This window comes from Oenanthe melanoleuca, chromosome 15, assembly GCF_029582105.1.
Source record: "Oenanthe melanoleuca isolate GR-GAL-2019-014 chromosome 15, OMel1.0, whole genome shotgun sequence".
In the NCBI taxonomy this organism is placed as follows: Eukaryota; Metazoa; Chordata; class Aves; order Passeriformes; family Muscicapidae; genus Oenanthe; species Oenanthe melanoleuca.
In genome coordinates this window covers 10,098,290-10,113,845 of record NC_079349.1, presented here as the reverse complement: position 1 = coordinate 10,113,845, position 15,556 = coordinate 10,098,290, and the positions used below count along the sequence as shown (strand labels likewise).

The window sequence follows — 15,556 nt, the reverse complement described above, 5'->3', positions numbered from 1 at the left end:
GAGATCTGTGGTCCAGCCAAGCAGCTCACCTGGCTGGTTAAATTTGGGATACTGTGTGGGACACCCAGAGCCAGTGTTCATATTCTGAAGAAAAAGGGGAGCATTAACGTACATGAGATGAGACCCTTAATAACCCATCTCCTCTCCCAGGGTGTGGATCAGCTGTTCCACACCCTGCAGACAAGAGGGAAGGAAAATCAGCCATACCTTGTGATCTGAACACAATACAGACCTGAGCTCAGAAGGAGAACCCAGGTCTTCTGCTTCCCCCATTTTCTAAATCCACACTGATGTACAGGCATGGTGATATCCCCAGTGGAATTAGAAACAGTGTGGATATTTAACAGTAACTGGCAGTTAAAATAGAGGGGGTTAATGATATTTGCTGGGGAGACAGGCTGGGGAAAGGGAAAGACACAGAAGCCTGGAGTTCTCATAGCTTGGATGGCAGACAGTAAGACGTTCAAAATCGAGGGTAGAGCACCTTTAGACATGGCAGGGCTTCAATATCAGGGCAGGATGCAGTATTTTACTAAAATGCACTACCATGGCAATTGCCCAGTTCATGAACAGGAAGCTCTTTAATGCATTTCTGTTTAAGAGCTGATCTCTCCCGGGCAATGCAGATGTGGGTGAGACATGGCCAATGACAGTGTCCTGAGTGGAGTCCAAACTCAAATTGGCAGTGCAGGTAGTGGACAATAAATTAGATTTTAAAAACTCTTTCAGGCTTTGTAACTTGAAATGAACCCAGCTATGTAAGTTTGAGACAAGAAATACACCACAAATATGTCAGTGTTCCAGGGGTGGACTGGGGGAGGTGAAAGGAAGCACAAATTTGCAAAGTGATTTGTATAAAGTCAAATATAATAAATCCATCAGTGTATTACTTGATCAGTTAGATGCCAAAGCAGTATTAACAACATTAAATTGAATGTTAGAGAGCAAACTTATGTCACTCACAGCGACATGATTATTTTCAAGGACCGACACCAGTCTGGTACAGACACTGTGTAACAAGGGGCTGTGTTTTGCACCCCTGTGATGGCTGCAGCTCACATCAGTGCTCCCTGCCGATGTCCTCCATGGACATTTCCGCACGGATCCATCGGATCCATCCTCACACAAGGTCATCCTGCATCCCACTCAACGTTCTGATGGATGCTCTCTGACAGAGGGCAAGCCTTGCACCAGAGCTTCACTTGAAAGTTAACCACCCTGTATCTGAATAAAACGGCCATACAAAAAGGGCCATAAAGGTCAGGCAAGCATTTTACAGAAGGAAATTTAAAGCTTCTGAAAACCTTTCCACTTCCCCTCTGGCTGCCCTACCTGGCAGCAGCTGCTGCCAGCTATGACGTCTAGGGTAGGCTTGAGCCAGCTCTCCTCAGAGCTACTGGGAATGAGTAATTTTTCCCTTTTAAGATTTGGCAAAGGTAAACAAACAAAAAAAGAAAAAAAAAGACGTGAAATACACGTACAAGCGCGAGCAAACCCGTGAGGGCAGAGCATCACCAGCAGTGTCCGAGGGCCCTCCTGTGCTCCCTCCGGAGCTGCGGCAGCCCCGCGGTCCCCTCATGGCCCCCTCACGGTCACCGCAGGGCTCCCTCACAGCCCGGGGCCGCTCCCGCCCTCACGGCGCTGCCGCCACACCCGGGCAGGGCTTCCGGCCCCGCCAGCCTCCCATTGGCCTGCGCCCCCGTTCCGGAAGTGACGGCAGCACTCCCGCGCCCACCGCGCCGTTCAAACGCTGGCGGCGGTAAAAGCGGGGTGCGCGTGGGGCTCGGGGCGCCTCGGGAGTGGGGCGGCAGTGAGGGGCTGAGGGAGGCTCGGGGTGCGGGAACGGGGCGGCTCTGAGGGGGCTGGGGAAACGGGGCTTGGGGAAACGGGGCTTGGGGAAACGGGGCTTGGGGAAACGGGGCTTGGGGAAACGGGGCTTGGGGAAACGGGGCTTGGGGAAACGGGGCTTGGGGAAACGGGGCTTGGGGAAACGGGGCTTGGGATGGGGCGGTCTGAGGGAGGCTCGGGGCGCCTCGGGAGTGAGGCGGCTGTGAGGAGCTGAGGGAGGCTCGGGGCGCGGCAACGGGGCTTGGGATGGGGTGGCTCTGAGGGACACTCGGATCCGCCCGCTGCAAGCTCCGGAGTCTGGGGGGCTCCGCGCCCTCCAAGCGAGGCGTTGGGGTCACCGTCCCTGGAGGTGTTTAAGGAAAGACTGGCCGAGGCACTGAGTGCCGCGGGGAAGTTGGCACCGTGGGGTTCACTCACAGGTTGGACTCCATGGTCTTGGGGATCTTCAACATAATTGCTTCTTTGCTTCTCACTACTTGACTTGCTTCAGGCGCGTTTAAACTTATAAATTTAATTCCCCCAGGAAATGTAGATATTACTTAAAATACATCCCCTCTCATCCATGTTTTTTACTTAGAGTCAGTTAATCAAGTGCTTCCTGAATGTCCCTGTTCCCTTTTTCAGCTGATCGTTTATATGAGATAAGCTGTAAAGATGTTGAAGTTTAAATGTGGAGCCCGAAATGTGGTGGAGGCAGAACCAGTGGAGCCCATCACCAGCCGAGTTTCTCGGCTAAATCTGCTCTTTCAGGTGAAGAACATCTGGCCCGAGAGCCGATCTCGGTTTTATCTGTGTCCATTCCCAGTATTTCAAAATACAGCTTTGCTTGTTTGGATTCTGAAACCATGACTGTGTCATGCTTTGGGTAAAAGAAAGGGATAATTAGGTGAAGTTCAAAATGTATCTGGTTTGCACAAAATTCAATGGATAGTAAATGGTCTTATATTTTGTGTGTCTGTTGATGCTTTAGCCTGATGGATTTTTCCACATAAAGATGGAATATTGCTTTCTGTGCCCTGTAATCTTCAGTTTTTTCATAAGTGAAGGAGCTGTGGGTTTATCCCAAGATGAATTTACCTAAGAGGCTGCTTTTTCATCATCTGACCAACAGCTTTTCATTCTAGAGCTACTCTTGATGCTGATGTCTTATATTGTTTGTACCGTGAAAAAAAACCTGCATGATGCAATGTCAAGGAAAAGGCCAGTCAGATCAGAGTCATCAGGAGGATATAGATAGTTAAAATTTGAATTTCTTCTTTCTTGAAACTGTTAGTTTAGTTGTTTGAAAGTTTAAAGGATTGCTTTGTCTAAAAGAGAAGTACCTGTAACAGCTATTACAGATAGACATAGTGAGTTGATATATTTACCTCACACTTCTGTATCATTTGCCTAATTTCTGAGGTAGTGATTTTAAAATGGATAATATATAATCTGCTCTATACATCTGTTATTGATTTGAGGCTTTTCATTGTTGTCTGAGACTCCATCTGCTGTTGCTGCTTTTTTTTTCCAGGGGAAGCCACTCTTTGTGACTCAACAGCAGATGTCTCCTCTCTCCCGGGAAGGCATCCTTGATTCATTATTTGTTCTTTTTGAAGAATGCAGAAACCCTGCTTTAATGAAAATTAAACATGTTGGCAACTTTGTCAAGAAGTGTAAGTTTGTTTAGACTAATTTTCAGGTGTCACTTTATAAAACAGCTCTTAAAAGTCTGGATGTTAGAGTAATGTTTTAGTTACTTTGATTGTAACCCAGGACTTTGAGCATCTGATTTTTTGTTGGCAGACTCAACTCTGCAAAGGGGATCCTGGCAATCTTAGTAAGGATTTGTTCAGGTCTGAGAAGATCAAATGCAAGTGGCTTTTGAAGTGCTGTGACTCAATGTGCCTCCTTCTCAGTCTGTACTGTATTAATATTGGAGGAGGTACTTTCTTGGAAAGTGAGTACTGGCTACAGCAAAGCTCTGAGTGTGCACCACTGGAGGATGTCAGAAGTTGAGAGCAGGATAGTGACTATGAGAAAAAAGAGATTTGAGAGAGAAACTTGATGATCCCTGGCTCTTTTCACCTTTTGAATTTCGTGTGTTACCTGAGTTTTTCATGTGTAACTTGTAAAGAGTATTTCTGTGCTTCAGAAATACGGCTCCCAAAGGAGTAAATATTTTACTGATAATGTGCTCAGATTCCTTTTGGGGAAGAACAAAGAAAATTTCTATCAATTTTTCCATTTTCCATAGCAGAAAGTAATTTGATTTCAAGTAACATGTTGTGCCCCCTGTTATAATTCCACCCAATGGTTTGTAGATATTATTAGCAGATAGTGATTTTCTGCTAGTTTGAAGAATTTTTAGAACAATCTCCCATGAGTGACTGATTATCACAGTGCATGCTGGCTGGAGCTAGTCAGTGGAAAATTTGAGCTGAGTATCTGCAATAAATGCCTGTGGTTGGCTGTTAGATAATGGACTGGTGCCTCCCTCAGGCAGAGGAGCAAACCCTGCCCCTGGACCAGAACTTGCTGGGCTCAAAGCCCTCATGTTTAGAGAATATACTTTTATTGATAAAGGATGGCTGGAAAGAAATTAGAAACCAAAGAGGTTCTCACCCTCTGATGTTATGAATGGGACAGAATTATGGTTGCTATGGGAACTGTCTTAGCATTTCCTGATCCTTTTGTATATACCATATTTCAGACTTGACTCTGCATTGATACGGTCTTTTTCTAGTTCTGATGCATGCTGTTATTTTTAAGAAGCATATTCTGGAATGATTTAACATTTCTTGAGAATCTGGAACTAAATGTTGGGATTTTTTTTGGTTTTGGTTTGCTGGGGCTTTTAAAAATTTTATTCCCTAGTTTCAATGTTGTCTCTTCTTTATAAAATGCCAGTTGCCAAATGTAAATATAAGTATTTTATTTTTATAGATGCAGAGGCTATTGCTGAACTAAAGGAACTGCAACCCAGTGTGAAGGACTTTGAAGTAAAGAGTGTGGTTGGCTGTGGTCACTTTGCAGATGTCAAAGTAGTGAGAGAGAAAGTCACTGGTGATGTCTATGCTATGAAGGTGATGAGCAAGGAGTCCTTGCTGGCACAGGAGCACGTATGTATATTTTTCTGTTATGAGAGCAGGAGGATAAATTGCAATTTGTTGAACACTTCCTTTCTGTCACTATTATTAGAACTGAGTTAAAAATATATCTTGAGAAAGTTCATCCTACATTTCAGTGAAGCAATAAATTTGTGTGTAGTTTTGCTGTGTTTAAAATCATTGTCACAGTCTGTGGGTCTGTTGGGTGAGGTGCCAGCCTCAGGTCCCAAAACATGGCCCTTCTTGTAAAGAGCTTCCCATCTAATTATAAAAAAAGAAGAACATATGATGAAAACACTGAATCAGTATTGATTTTGTTGATGATGGTTTGCATTTTCAGACAATCTATTCATTAAGGTCTTTTTATTTTATAGAGCGAAGTAGAATGTCAAGAGTGGGTGTGAAGGCAAACTGTGGTGACTGGATTTTTATGGAGAGCCTCTTGCTAGCTTGAGAAATGTGTTACTTGGAAACTTAAAAAAGGGATAATGGAGGTTGTTCTCATAGTTTGGTGAGAAACAGAAGTTAATCTTTGCTGACATGAGATGACAAGTAGGACAGAGATACTCCAGGAGAGACCTCATGAATTTATACAATATCTGCATCAGTTGTTCCCAGTACATGGTGCAGTAAGGTTGCTTCTGATATCCGTTGGCATTGTTTGTGGCTAGCAGAAATGGAGCTTGATCAAAACTAGCCTTTCTGGGGCACAGATTGACAAGAAAGCAAAGTATGGTGCTACCCTCACATGGGACTTGCTCAGGAAACAGCACTTAATACTTTCTGTGTAATTTTTTTTTTGTGATGTGTGCCAAGTTTTTCTAAAACTAGGGAATTCTAATATATTCTCACTCCCTCTCATGATGTAATTGAACACTTTTTTTGGTAGGTGTCATTTTTTGAGGAAGAACGCAGCATATTAGCTCAGAGCACCAGTCCATGGATTCCACAGTTACAATATGCATTTCAAGACAAGAAAAATCTCTACTTGGTAATGCCCAGTCTTTGATTTTCTCCTCTATTGAACACCATTGTTGTTGGTTTATTAAAGAACAATGTGATGGTTGAAATGTGCTCACTTTCTGTAAATTTTCCTGCACTACATAGCACTGCCCAGTGTCATACTGGAGACTTGAATGGAATATATTGTATATCTGTTCCTTTAAAACTGTATATAGGTTATGGAGTATCAGCCTGGAGGGGACTTGCTGTCACTCTTAAACAGATATGAGGAGCAGCTGGATGAGAATATGGTGCAGTTTTACCTTGCAGAGTTGGTTTTGGCCATTCACAGTGTCCATCAGATGGGTTACGTCCACCGGTATGTAAAGGTTGCTTTGGGTGCTTTTATATTCTGTCCTCCTTCAGTATTTCACATGCTGTGTCAGAAGACAAAATTAGAAATTTAATCAGACTCCCAACTATAATTGTAGCTCAGGGCATTAACTTTGATGTAAAGTTCAGACCGATATCAAGAAAGGGTTGTTACATACATTTTTCTGGAGGCTCAGTAAGAAGAAGCCTTAGTGTTGCCCTATAAAAAATTTAAATCTTTTCCATGGATTACTGCTTTTGGCATCAAATACTATGGGAACTGAATGTAATTGTTAAAAATTGTTGTGTGCTGATTGGTGAACAGGGCAGTATAGGATGTTGGAGTAGTTAAATATCACAGAATTTTCTCTCAAGGCTTGGAGACTGTTACTGTGTGCATTTTCAAATCATATTGGTATTTAAAGAAATTCCATTCTGAGGGTGTGGAAATGTTAGGAAGTATTTTATGTTCCAAGAGTCTGTAGTGGCTTTGCTTAGAGCATGGCTGTGGCTTTCTAGTGCAAGGTCACTGGCTGAATTTGGAAGATGTGCAGAATAAGTTGTGAGGGGGTTTGGGAAGAAAACTACAAAATACTTGACTGTAACTCAGTTACAGTGTGGTCAAAGTTCAAAATCACCTTCTCTTTTCATCTGCTGTCAATAATTATTAACCTTCCATGAAATAAGGGGAACTGTAATACTTCCATATTTGCTTGGAAACAGGGCAACTGTTGGGAAAAGACTCCCACTTGAAAGGCTTTATGCATGTATGCATGTAGCTGAATATGTTATCTGGATGTGACAGTAGGGAATGGTCTGGAAAGGACCTGATTGCTTTCTTGTGGCTTACAGGGATATCAAACCAGAGAATGTTCTTATTGACCGAACAGGACACATTAAACTGGTGGATTTTGGGTCAGCTGCCAAAATGACAGCAAACAAAACGGTAATAATGTGGATTTTAACCATGTCTGTGGCTTGTTTGGATGGTCCAGTTGAAAAGGGAAAACTAACTTTGTATCTATGTTTTGATTACACCTTGCTCTTCTCTCTTCTGCCTTTCTTGTCTGCTATGGAATCTATTCACAATTGTATTTTTCACTTTGTGAATGACTTTTCAAGCATGAGCTCAGGTATCTTTTGTAGCCCCCAGTAGATACATATTTGCTTATTAAACTATGAATACACAAGAAAAGTGAAGATAAGTCTGCTTTCTCATGATGCTTCACTGTGATACATAATCAAACTTCTACAGGTTCTTACAGTTGTTTAATGCTGTGTTTAAAGAGGACGTGGATTTATAGCTGGAATGAAAATTGTGCCAATTGTAACTAAGGTGACATAACTTTGGAAACTGGGGAGCTCTTGATCAAAATGAGTCACATTTAAATATTCTGGGCTTCATTCCCCAGAAAGTACTTCATCAAATCTAAATCAGGGAAGCTTTTTATAAGCTGCTTGTAAGTTTTGGTAACTGCATACAACTTCCAGTGAAAATTTTTAAAATTTAAATGCATCTAAGTGAGAACATGAAGTTCTGAACCATATTTCTGTCTTGTTCTACAATTTTTATTTTTCCATAACATTTTCTTTGTAATGTGATTCTTAATATCCTGTTTTCCCTGTTCTTACATTTTCAGTGCTTCTCTGCATGCATTTTCCTTTTAAATTTTTTCTTCACACTGTCTTTTCAGTCACTCACAGGTTTTTGTGTTAGCCTGCCTGCTGTTTTGTTTCATTCTTTATGCCACTCAGTACAAAAATGATTGTGATATTGGCTCCTGAATTGCCTATTCTAAGCAGCCCAGAAATGCAAATATTAGTCCTTTGCAGATCATGAGCACTAGGTAAAAAGGTAAGGGTGGCAGAGAATGTAATGAGGGCAGGAAATATTTGTCTGAACTTGACCATTTTTGAAATTCCAGCTATGATGTCCCTGTTAATACTAGTTGAAGCAGAGTAAGTTTGCTGTTTAAAACAAACATCAGTTTAGTATTTCTGTGCTTTTTGGGATGCTACTTTTCTACTTTAGCAGTTTGTACTTTATAGTAACAATATGCTCTGATAATTTGACTCTTTATACCAAATAGCTGTCTTTGGGTGGGAAGGGAAAAGAAGAAACCATTTGTTTTATTACCAAGATGAACAGGCAGTGCTGTAATTTCACTTGGTTTATCCTTGCTCTTAGGTGAATGCCAGGCTCCCTGTGGGCACACCTGACTACATGGCACCAGAGATGCTGACAGGGCTGGGTGGGGATGGCAAAGCCTCCTATGGCCCTGAGTGTGACTGGTGGTCCCTGGGAGTCATTGCCTATGAAATGATTTATGGAAGGTGTCCCTTCACTGAAGGCACTTCAGCAAAAACTTTCAATAACATCATGAACTTCCAGGTAGAGATACCCCTTTCCCTGTTCTCAAGTAAAAGGGCTGTAACTAAAGGCTGTTTTTCCTCAGCTTTTCATAAAAGTTTGTGGATGTCTCTTACTTTGTTGTGTTCATAAGGTATTTGGAATATATGCACTATGTTGTGTTTAGATATCATTGTGTTATAGGTATCAAGTTATTTTTTGTAACAGGTGTCATCATCACCGATTCAAAAAATCCTAAACCACTAACCTTTGGAAGTTTGTAAGAATTTTCTGGGGAAGTGTCTTGTTTTACTCTTCCATTTGTGTGTGCCACTGGGCATTGTTCAGTGTAGATGGTGACCTGAGGTATCATTTGTCTGAGTGGGAATGGTTGTTCCTTTGTTATTATCTTTACCTGCAGTAAATGCATATAAAAGCCTGCTTGGATAAATGCACCATGCTTTTATTTGTGCGCTATAAATATTCATCCTTTGTACCTGACATATCTCAGAATAGTGAAACTTAATCTTCCTGTTCTGAGCCTGTTTTCCTACTGAGCAGAAATCCATTTCTTTCTAATGCAGAGGTTTCTGAAGTTCCCAGAGGATGTGAAAGTTAGCAGTGACTTTCTTGACTTAATCCAGAGCCTGCTCTGCGGGCAGAAGGAAAGGCTGGGTTATGAGGATCTCTGCTGCCATCCATTTTTTTCTGAAATTGACTGGAACAATATCCGTAATTGTAAGTAGAATAAAATTGTATTTGTAAACAATTTCTGGGGTTTTTTTTTTGGGTAATGGGAAAATTTGTACAATGACTATTTAAGTGTGTTTGATATGAATTCTTCATAATGAAACAGGACTGGTTCCTGGAGCAGGTGTTTTTAACAAGGCAGCTCATTTTGGTTTTTGCAATGTTATGGTTGGTTTGGTTGTTGCTATGTTAACATCTCAGGTGAAAACTATAAGGTTAGAGGAAGTTTAATAAAACTCCATATGAATTTCTGATGCAATTGCTGTGTTACTGAAGGCACTAGACTGGAAAATCAAAATGGTCCTTTCCATGTCCTTCCTCAGATTAAGGCATCAGTATGTTTTTCAGGCCTTTCCCACCTCTGTTTGCTTAATTTTGGCTTCATCTTTTCTTGTTGCTGTTGTATCTTCAGTTTTCTCTTTTGTTACTTGTGAACCAACTTTATTTAAGGTTGATTTATTTTTTGTAGTTCCAGTAGATGATGAAATGTCTGTGGCCATAGGACCATTGTAGCTTTTTGTCAAAGTCAATGGGGATAATGTATTACTACTTTTTTTTTTTTTTTTTGGCCAAATATGTTCGTTCAACCAGGAATAGAATAAAACCAGTGAACCAGATAATTCTCTATGCAGAAAACTCTTTATAATACTCTGTAAGCAATGGAATTTGGTATTTGGAAGTACTGAGGCACCAGCTCCATGGCAAAAGCAAATATTTCACAGTTCATCAGTGATCCCTGTATGGGGATCTGATTGTGTTGGAGAGTATTTAAAATTATTTGGACTGTAAGATTATCTGGGCAAGCAACATGTCTGCCTTATGTTTTTTATCAAATATGCTGTAAGAGAATGATTGTGCTCCATTTTCCATGATAAATTGCTAAGCCAGTGCTTCTACTTTTGATGACTATCTCAGCACTTCAGCTGTCAGCTCCACAGACTGTTTGCTCACTTTTCTGTTGATTCATTAATTTTGAACTTGTGGAGTTGCTGTTCTGTTAAATTCCATTGTTTCTGCCCTTTGAGAGCCGTTGAGCCTCGAGCCCTTTTCATCACTTTTAGCATACATTTCCCAGTGCTCTCTGAGAGCAGAGCTCCCCAGAGCCCTGCCTAAGCCACCAGTTTCTGTTCCTGAATTTTGTGTTGCATTTATATCATATTATCTCAGATATAGAAGGAAGAATGACATGTGAGCATATGCTCTGGTGTTTCCTTGGCAATTGCCTGTCTAGTATTCACACAGCTGCAGGAGTTAAAGGAGCATTTTGCCAATTCATGTGATAGCAGTGATGGACAAGCCAGTAGGCAGCCCTGGTGTGGTTACAATGTTGGAATAATCATTTGGGATTTTAAAAATCCTGTTTCTGTCTTCAGCTGGCCAGCAGATTGCATTGTTCCCTGTAATATCCACACCTACCTACTGTGAGGATTCATGCAGTTTTGACCCCTCACTTCGTTATTATGCCTCACACTTGATAAACCCCCACTGTAACTAGCACAGAACACAGCAGTCTCTGTGCTTTAAGCAGCAGATCCAATGTATCACCTATTTCTTTGCTCTCTGTAGTGGTTCTCCCTGTGCTGGTTTTTCTGAGCAGTGTTGCTGTCTTCAAAAACCTGGGTCAGGTTTGACCTGGGCTATCTAAAAGCTAAAGGTTTCTTTCTAATCTTGACCTCTGCTGATAGTGTGTGATAGGTGTTTAACTGGAGCAATGGTATCTTGAGAAGATGGATGATGGAAGAGGCCATAGGATTTAGGTTTGCATTAAAGAATCTCACTCCCCCAAGTTAGTCTGATCAAAGAATTTAAGGTTATGTAGTGTTAGGACTGGGTAATCCCAAAGCCTTTGCCAACTGAAATGACTGATTCCACAATTGTTAAACAAATTCTATGTGGGTATATTAAGACTTTCTCATAGTCTGTAAGGGCAGTGATGTAATTTCTATTTCAGGCTGAGCAAGGTAAGGAAAAAATTGGTACCTTTGCCTTGCAGGTATTTAGTTATCATGCTGAGAGATCCAGGATAGCCATTCTTAATGCACTGATTTTGGTTAAGAATGTGTCATTAAGGGGCTTTTCAGTGTTACATTTTGTTGTTATGGTAACCTATGAAACACTTCACTTTTTAGTAAACCCCTCTCCAACTGATCATTGTCTCTAAAAAAAGCTCTCAAGTTCCCTGGGTCCAAGTAATGTGTGTCTGGAGAAGCAGCTCTTAAGTTTCAGAAACAGAATCAAACTATTAAACTTTAGGTCAGACTTATCTGAATTTGTCTCAACAGGTGATTTTTTCCCTTCATTGGAGTATTGTACTGAAACACACTTATAGATTCTGCTCTCTGTTGGTTTTCTGCTATTTAATGACTTCTAAAGCTTATTAAAAAAAACTCCACCCCAAAACAGATATTACCACACTTGCTCCCCAAAAATAAAACAAACCAAAACTTTCATAAGTTTGTGTTCTGAATTTACTGAAGAATTTTCTGAAAATATTTTTAATTTATTTACCTGAAATAAACATATTTCTGTCTCTTTCAGCTAAATGATCAGGTATTTCACTGGGAAATTGATAACAGAACTGTTTGAGTACCTAAAAAATAACTAAAATCAGAAGTAGAAAATAGGGGAATTACATACTTGAGTTATCAGCAACAAGACTGCATTCTGTATAATTTGGGGATTTTGCCAGTTGCCTTTTGTTATTTGACGTCCATAAACTGCATCAGCTTTTTAATTTGGAATCAAAAATCTGCTTGCTGAAGTCTAGCTGGTACATGGTCAGAAAACTTCCATTCTTACTTAAGCAATATGTGAAGAGCCTTTCATTTTCAGAACTCCTTTGTAACTACAGTCCAAGAGGTCTTGAAAATGGAGTGGCATATTTGGACTTGCACATGGAAACTATATATATGAAAAGACAAGAGTAAATGCCTTGTGCAAACAGATGAACTAGAGAAATATTAAAGACTTTTTTTTTTTAAACTGTTTTCTGCTCTTAAACAGGCAGGACCCAAATGTCATTATTCATAAGTCCAAAACACTTATCCTTATGAACACTATGTTGTCATTCACAATGTTAAGTTACACATTGTGGTGTTTCATTTAAATTCTTGTCTTCAGAAAAATGTGTTGCCTTGTTTCTTGAAGTGGAGATCACTTGCATTGCAGGTTGGAAATCACTTTTATTAATAGAAATGTATGTGTTGGATCATTGTCTTGACAAAACAGTAAAGTTGTTAAGATAATATTGTATAGATAGGTTAAAGCTAGCACAATGCCTTTCTTTATAAGTGGTCTTAGAAAAAAATTCCTTTAATTTCATCCCTGGGATTGTCTATTTTTCTTTCATAACACTTTCTCAAGTAGGTCTGTTAGAGCCTGAGGAAGAGGCATGCCTAACCTATTTAAAAAGGCTCTGTGGATGCTCTTCCTCAGAAAGCATTTATAGATCACCTTGTAGATCAAGAAGAGACACATTTTTATCCTTAAGAAATATTCTGTATTGCCTTTAAGTTTCCTATTTCAGTTGAGTCTTTCACTGTCCCAGGGGAAATGTAGTCTCTCTTTTCTGAATTTGCATGAAAATATTTTGAAAGGATGGAAAGACCTGGTTAAGGCAATGTTCTTTGTACCAGTCATAAATACACACACAGAGGCAGAGTTAAAAAAAAAAGGCTTTTTTTTCCATAAGAGATACTTTATCTAATCTTAACAATAAGCTGATTAAAGTACTGGAGTATGTGTGGTGGTTTTCGTTTTTTTCCATTTTTCTTTTTAATTTTTTTTTTTTTTTTTTAATTTATTTTTTTCCCCCTTAAACTTAGCAACCTACAACACCCCCTTTTCCTCTGAAAGTCATTCTTTGGAACAGATGGAAGAGGGTTACATCCTTCCACAAGTGGGGATGTATCTAGGCAAGGAATTGGCTTTTTTAAAACATGCAGTTCTCTACAAGATACTTTAAATGGTAAACAGAACATGTACGTTCGTTGTAACGTGTTGGAGACAAAAGGAGCTCTTTGTACCCAACCAGTTTGTGAGTAGAAGCACTGGCTTTATTGTCTTTTGGAGTAATACTTTTGCCTCCCTTTTGGGTGGTGAGCCTGAGAAAAGTGCAAATTTGTCACCTTGTCAGATGTGATGGCATGGTGCTTACATTTATTTCTCAGATGCATTTATTTATTTATCTTGACCTCTGCTGAAGGATCCTTCCCTTTAAAGAAGCAACTGATAAGCACATCAATGTATTTGCATTCACAAGTCTTCATCTTGTTCTGAACATGTGATAGCTTTCTGATTTTAAGCAAGAAATAATAACTAGAGATTATGCCATTGTGTGACCCACACTTGAGAACAAAATTGCTTGCCTATTTTAGCTTGGTTTTACAAGACTACTTTGTTTATTTTGTGGGTTTATTTTTTGGACATCAGATAAAGGACTCCTTAGTCTGAGGAATAAAAATCTATGGAGAAGCTACTGAATAATTAGCAACATCAAAGATAATGGATCTAGCTTTTTTAAAAAAGTTATTGCCTTACCCCTAAGTGTTTGTTTTTTTTCTCCAGCATGCTGAAACTTCTTCAGAAGTTCTGCTTCTCATTTTCAGCCACTTGACAAGTTCAGAACTACTTAACATCTAGAGGTGTTTTCGTGGAATGACTGTTCCAAGATTTCTCTTTAGTTGCTACTATTTCTTGATACAAATACTGTTATACTGCAGAGTTGCAGAGATTTTGGACTGTTAGTCATGGATTTTAGTGAATGCAAAATAGAGGGCAAAGGATTGTTCATTATTTTTTAATCTAGTATTCACAATTTCTTTTCTTTGTTCTCATATTTTATTAAACATCAGAGGAAGCTGTAGTGTAAAACATTGTGCTCTTTAAACTAGTTTCCCACTATTGCTCTATCTCACATTCAGTTTTATCTTTGTGCATCCATTGTTCCCACACTGAGTGTTTTTTCATCTCTTTTATGTGCATGCATAGTTAAATGGTATTTTCATTTATGCATGTGTTTTGGGTAGTGGTTCTTATTGTTGGTAAGAGGAACAACTTCCTTTTTAATTGCAAGGACTTAAAAGATGACTCTTAAGATCTTCTTTGATTTCTGGTTGGAAGTAAGGCTTTAGATCTCTCTTTGAGAGATGAAGTTTTCTATCAGGCTCTTGGGAGTGCAGAACAGGGCGCTTGTACTGTTATAAAGAGGCAGCTAAGTTGGTTTTTGCTACCTCTTGAAAAACATTCTAGACTTTTGCAGATGAAGTGAAAAGTTTGCTGTTTTCTCCACTACTTTACCTCACAGACAGTATCTGCCCTCAAAAACTGTTAAAAATTCCACAGCAACCCCTTTCTGTAAGAGAAAGTGCAGAGTTCTTTCAGCAAAGGTCCTGAAACTAGAAAAAAAAATACTAATCCTGAACTGATCCTCCTCTACTGTGAATTAACTACAACTTTGAGCTTGTATTAAAGATTATATGCTTACAAGTTGTTTTCTGTTACTTCTGGTTTTTATCATTAAGAGTATATGTAAGAGTAGCTGGACATTATCCTGATGTTAAGTGATTTTTAAAAAGAAATACGTATCCCTATCAAAAATCTAGATTTCAAAATTATGTTTATGTTGCATAAATATCACCATTATATTCTATTTTTTTTAAATAATAAAAATAGAAGAAATTAATTGATTTGTGACACTGACATACATTTAAAATGTTCTGGAGCTGGTAAGTTCCAGTAGGCTGAAACTGCTTACAACAGAACTGATTTAATTTGTATATTTTCCCCATTTATCTAATGCACTTGGAACTACTGTACATGAACAGCATCTGCTTCATGGAATTTCTTCTCATTTCCCTGCTTGGGAGCAGCGTCAGGATGGCTCTTCAGGGAGCTGCTACCAACGGCTGGCAGTTGATGCAGACAGATCCTTTATTTTTTGTTGGCTGTTGGTGCAGGTCTGGCGGCAGCTCCAGCGGGGGAATGGCGAGTTAAGGGCGGGCAGTGAAGGTTTTGGCAGCCTAGAGGGAGCCAGCGCCTCCCGCCGTGACTCGCCGTGCCCCTGCCGCTCACGGGCAGCCGCGGCTGTCACGCTGCAGGCGGCTCGGCTTCCAGCCGGCGTGTGGAGCAGGGAGCCTGCACTGCAGGGGTTGCAATGGTTGTTCCCGCTCCTTCCATCCTCATCCCTTCAGCTCCAGGAGATCCA

At 40.1% G+C, this 15,556-nt stretch overlaps 1 protein-coding gene across 9 annotated transcripts in view; it reads left to right on the top strand.

Moving 5' to 3' along the window:
- Positions 1-1,722: 1,722 nt before the first annotated feature.
- Positions 1,723-15,556, top strand: part of CIT (citron rho-interacting serine/threonine kinase) — a 68,236-nt gene continuing 54,402 nt past the window's right edge. For 8 of the 9 annotated variants that reach the window (XM_056504182.1, XM_056504180.1, XM_056504179.1 and 5 more), the window contains exons 1-9: positions 2,128-2,267; positions 2,473-2,598; positions 3,362-3,503; positions 4,774-4,949; positions 5,827-5,928; positions 6,116-6,258; positions 7,104-7,197; positions 8,440-8,643; positions 9,186-9,339. In XM_056504182.1, coding sequence (XP_056360157.1) covers positions 2,503-2,598; positions 3,362-3,503; positions 4,774-4,949; positions 5,827-5,928; positions 6,116-6,258; positions 7,104-7,197; positions 8,440-8,643; positions 9,186-9,339 — 1,111 coding nt within the window. In that variant the 5' untranslated portion in view covers positions 2,128-2,267; positions 2,473-2,502. Of the gene's footprint in view, positions 1,760-2,127; positions 2,268-2,472; positions 2,599-3,361; positions 3,504-4,773; positions 4,950-5,826; positions 5,929-6,115; positions 6,259-7,103; positions 7,198-8,439; positions 8,644-9,185; positions 9,340-15,556 lie in introns of those variants that run through there. The other variant, XM_056504174.1, reaches the window with a different exon arrangement.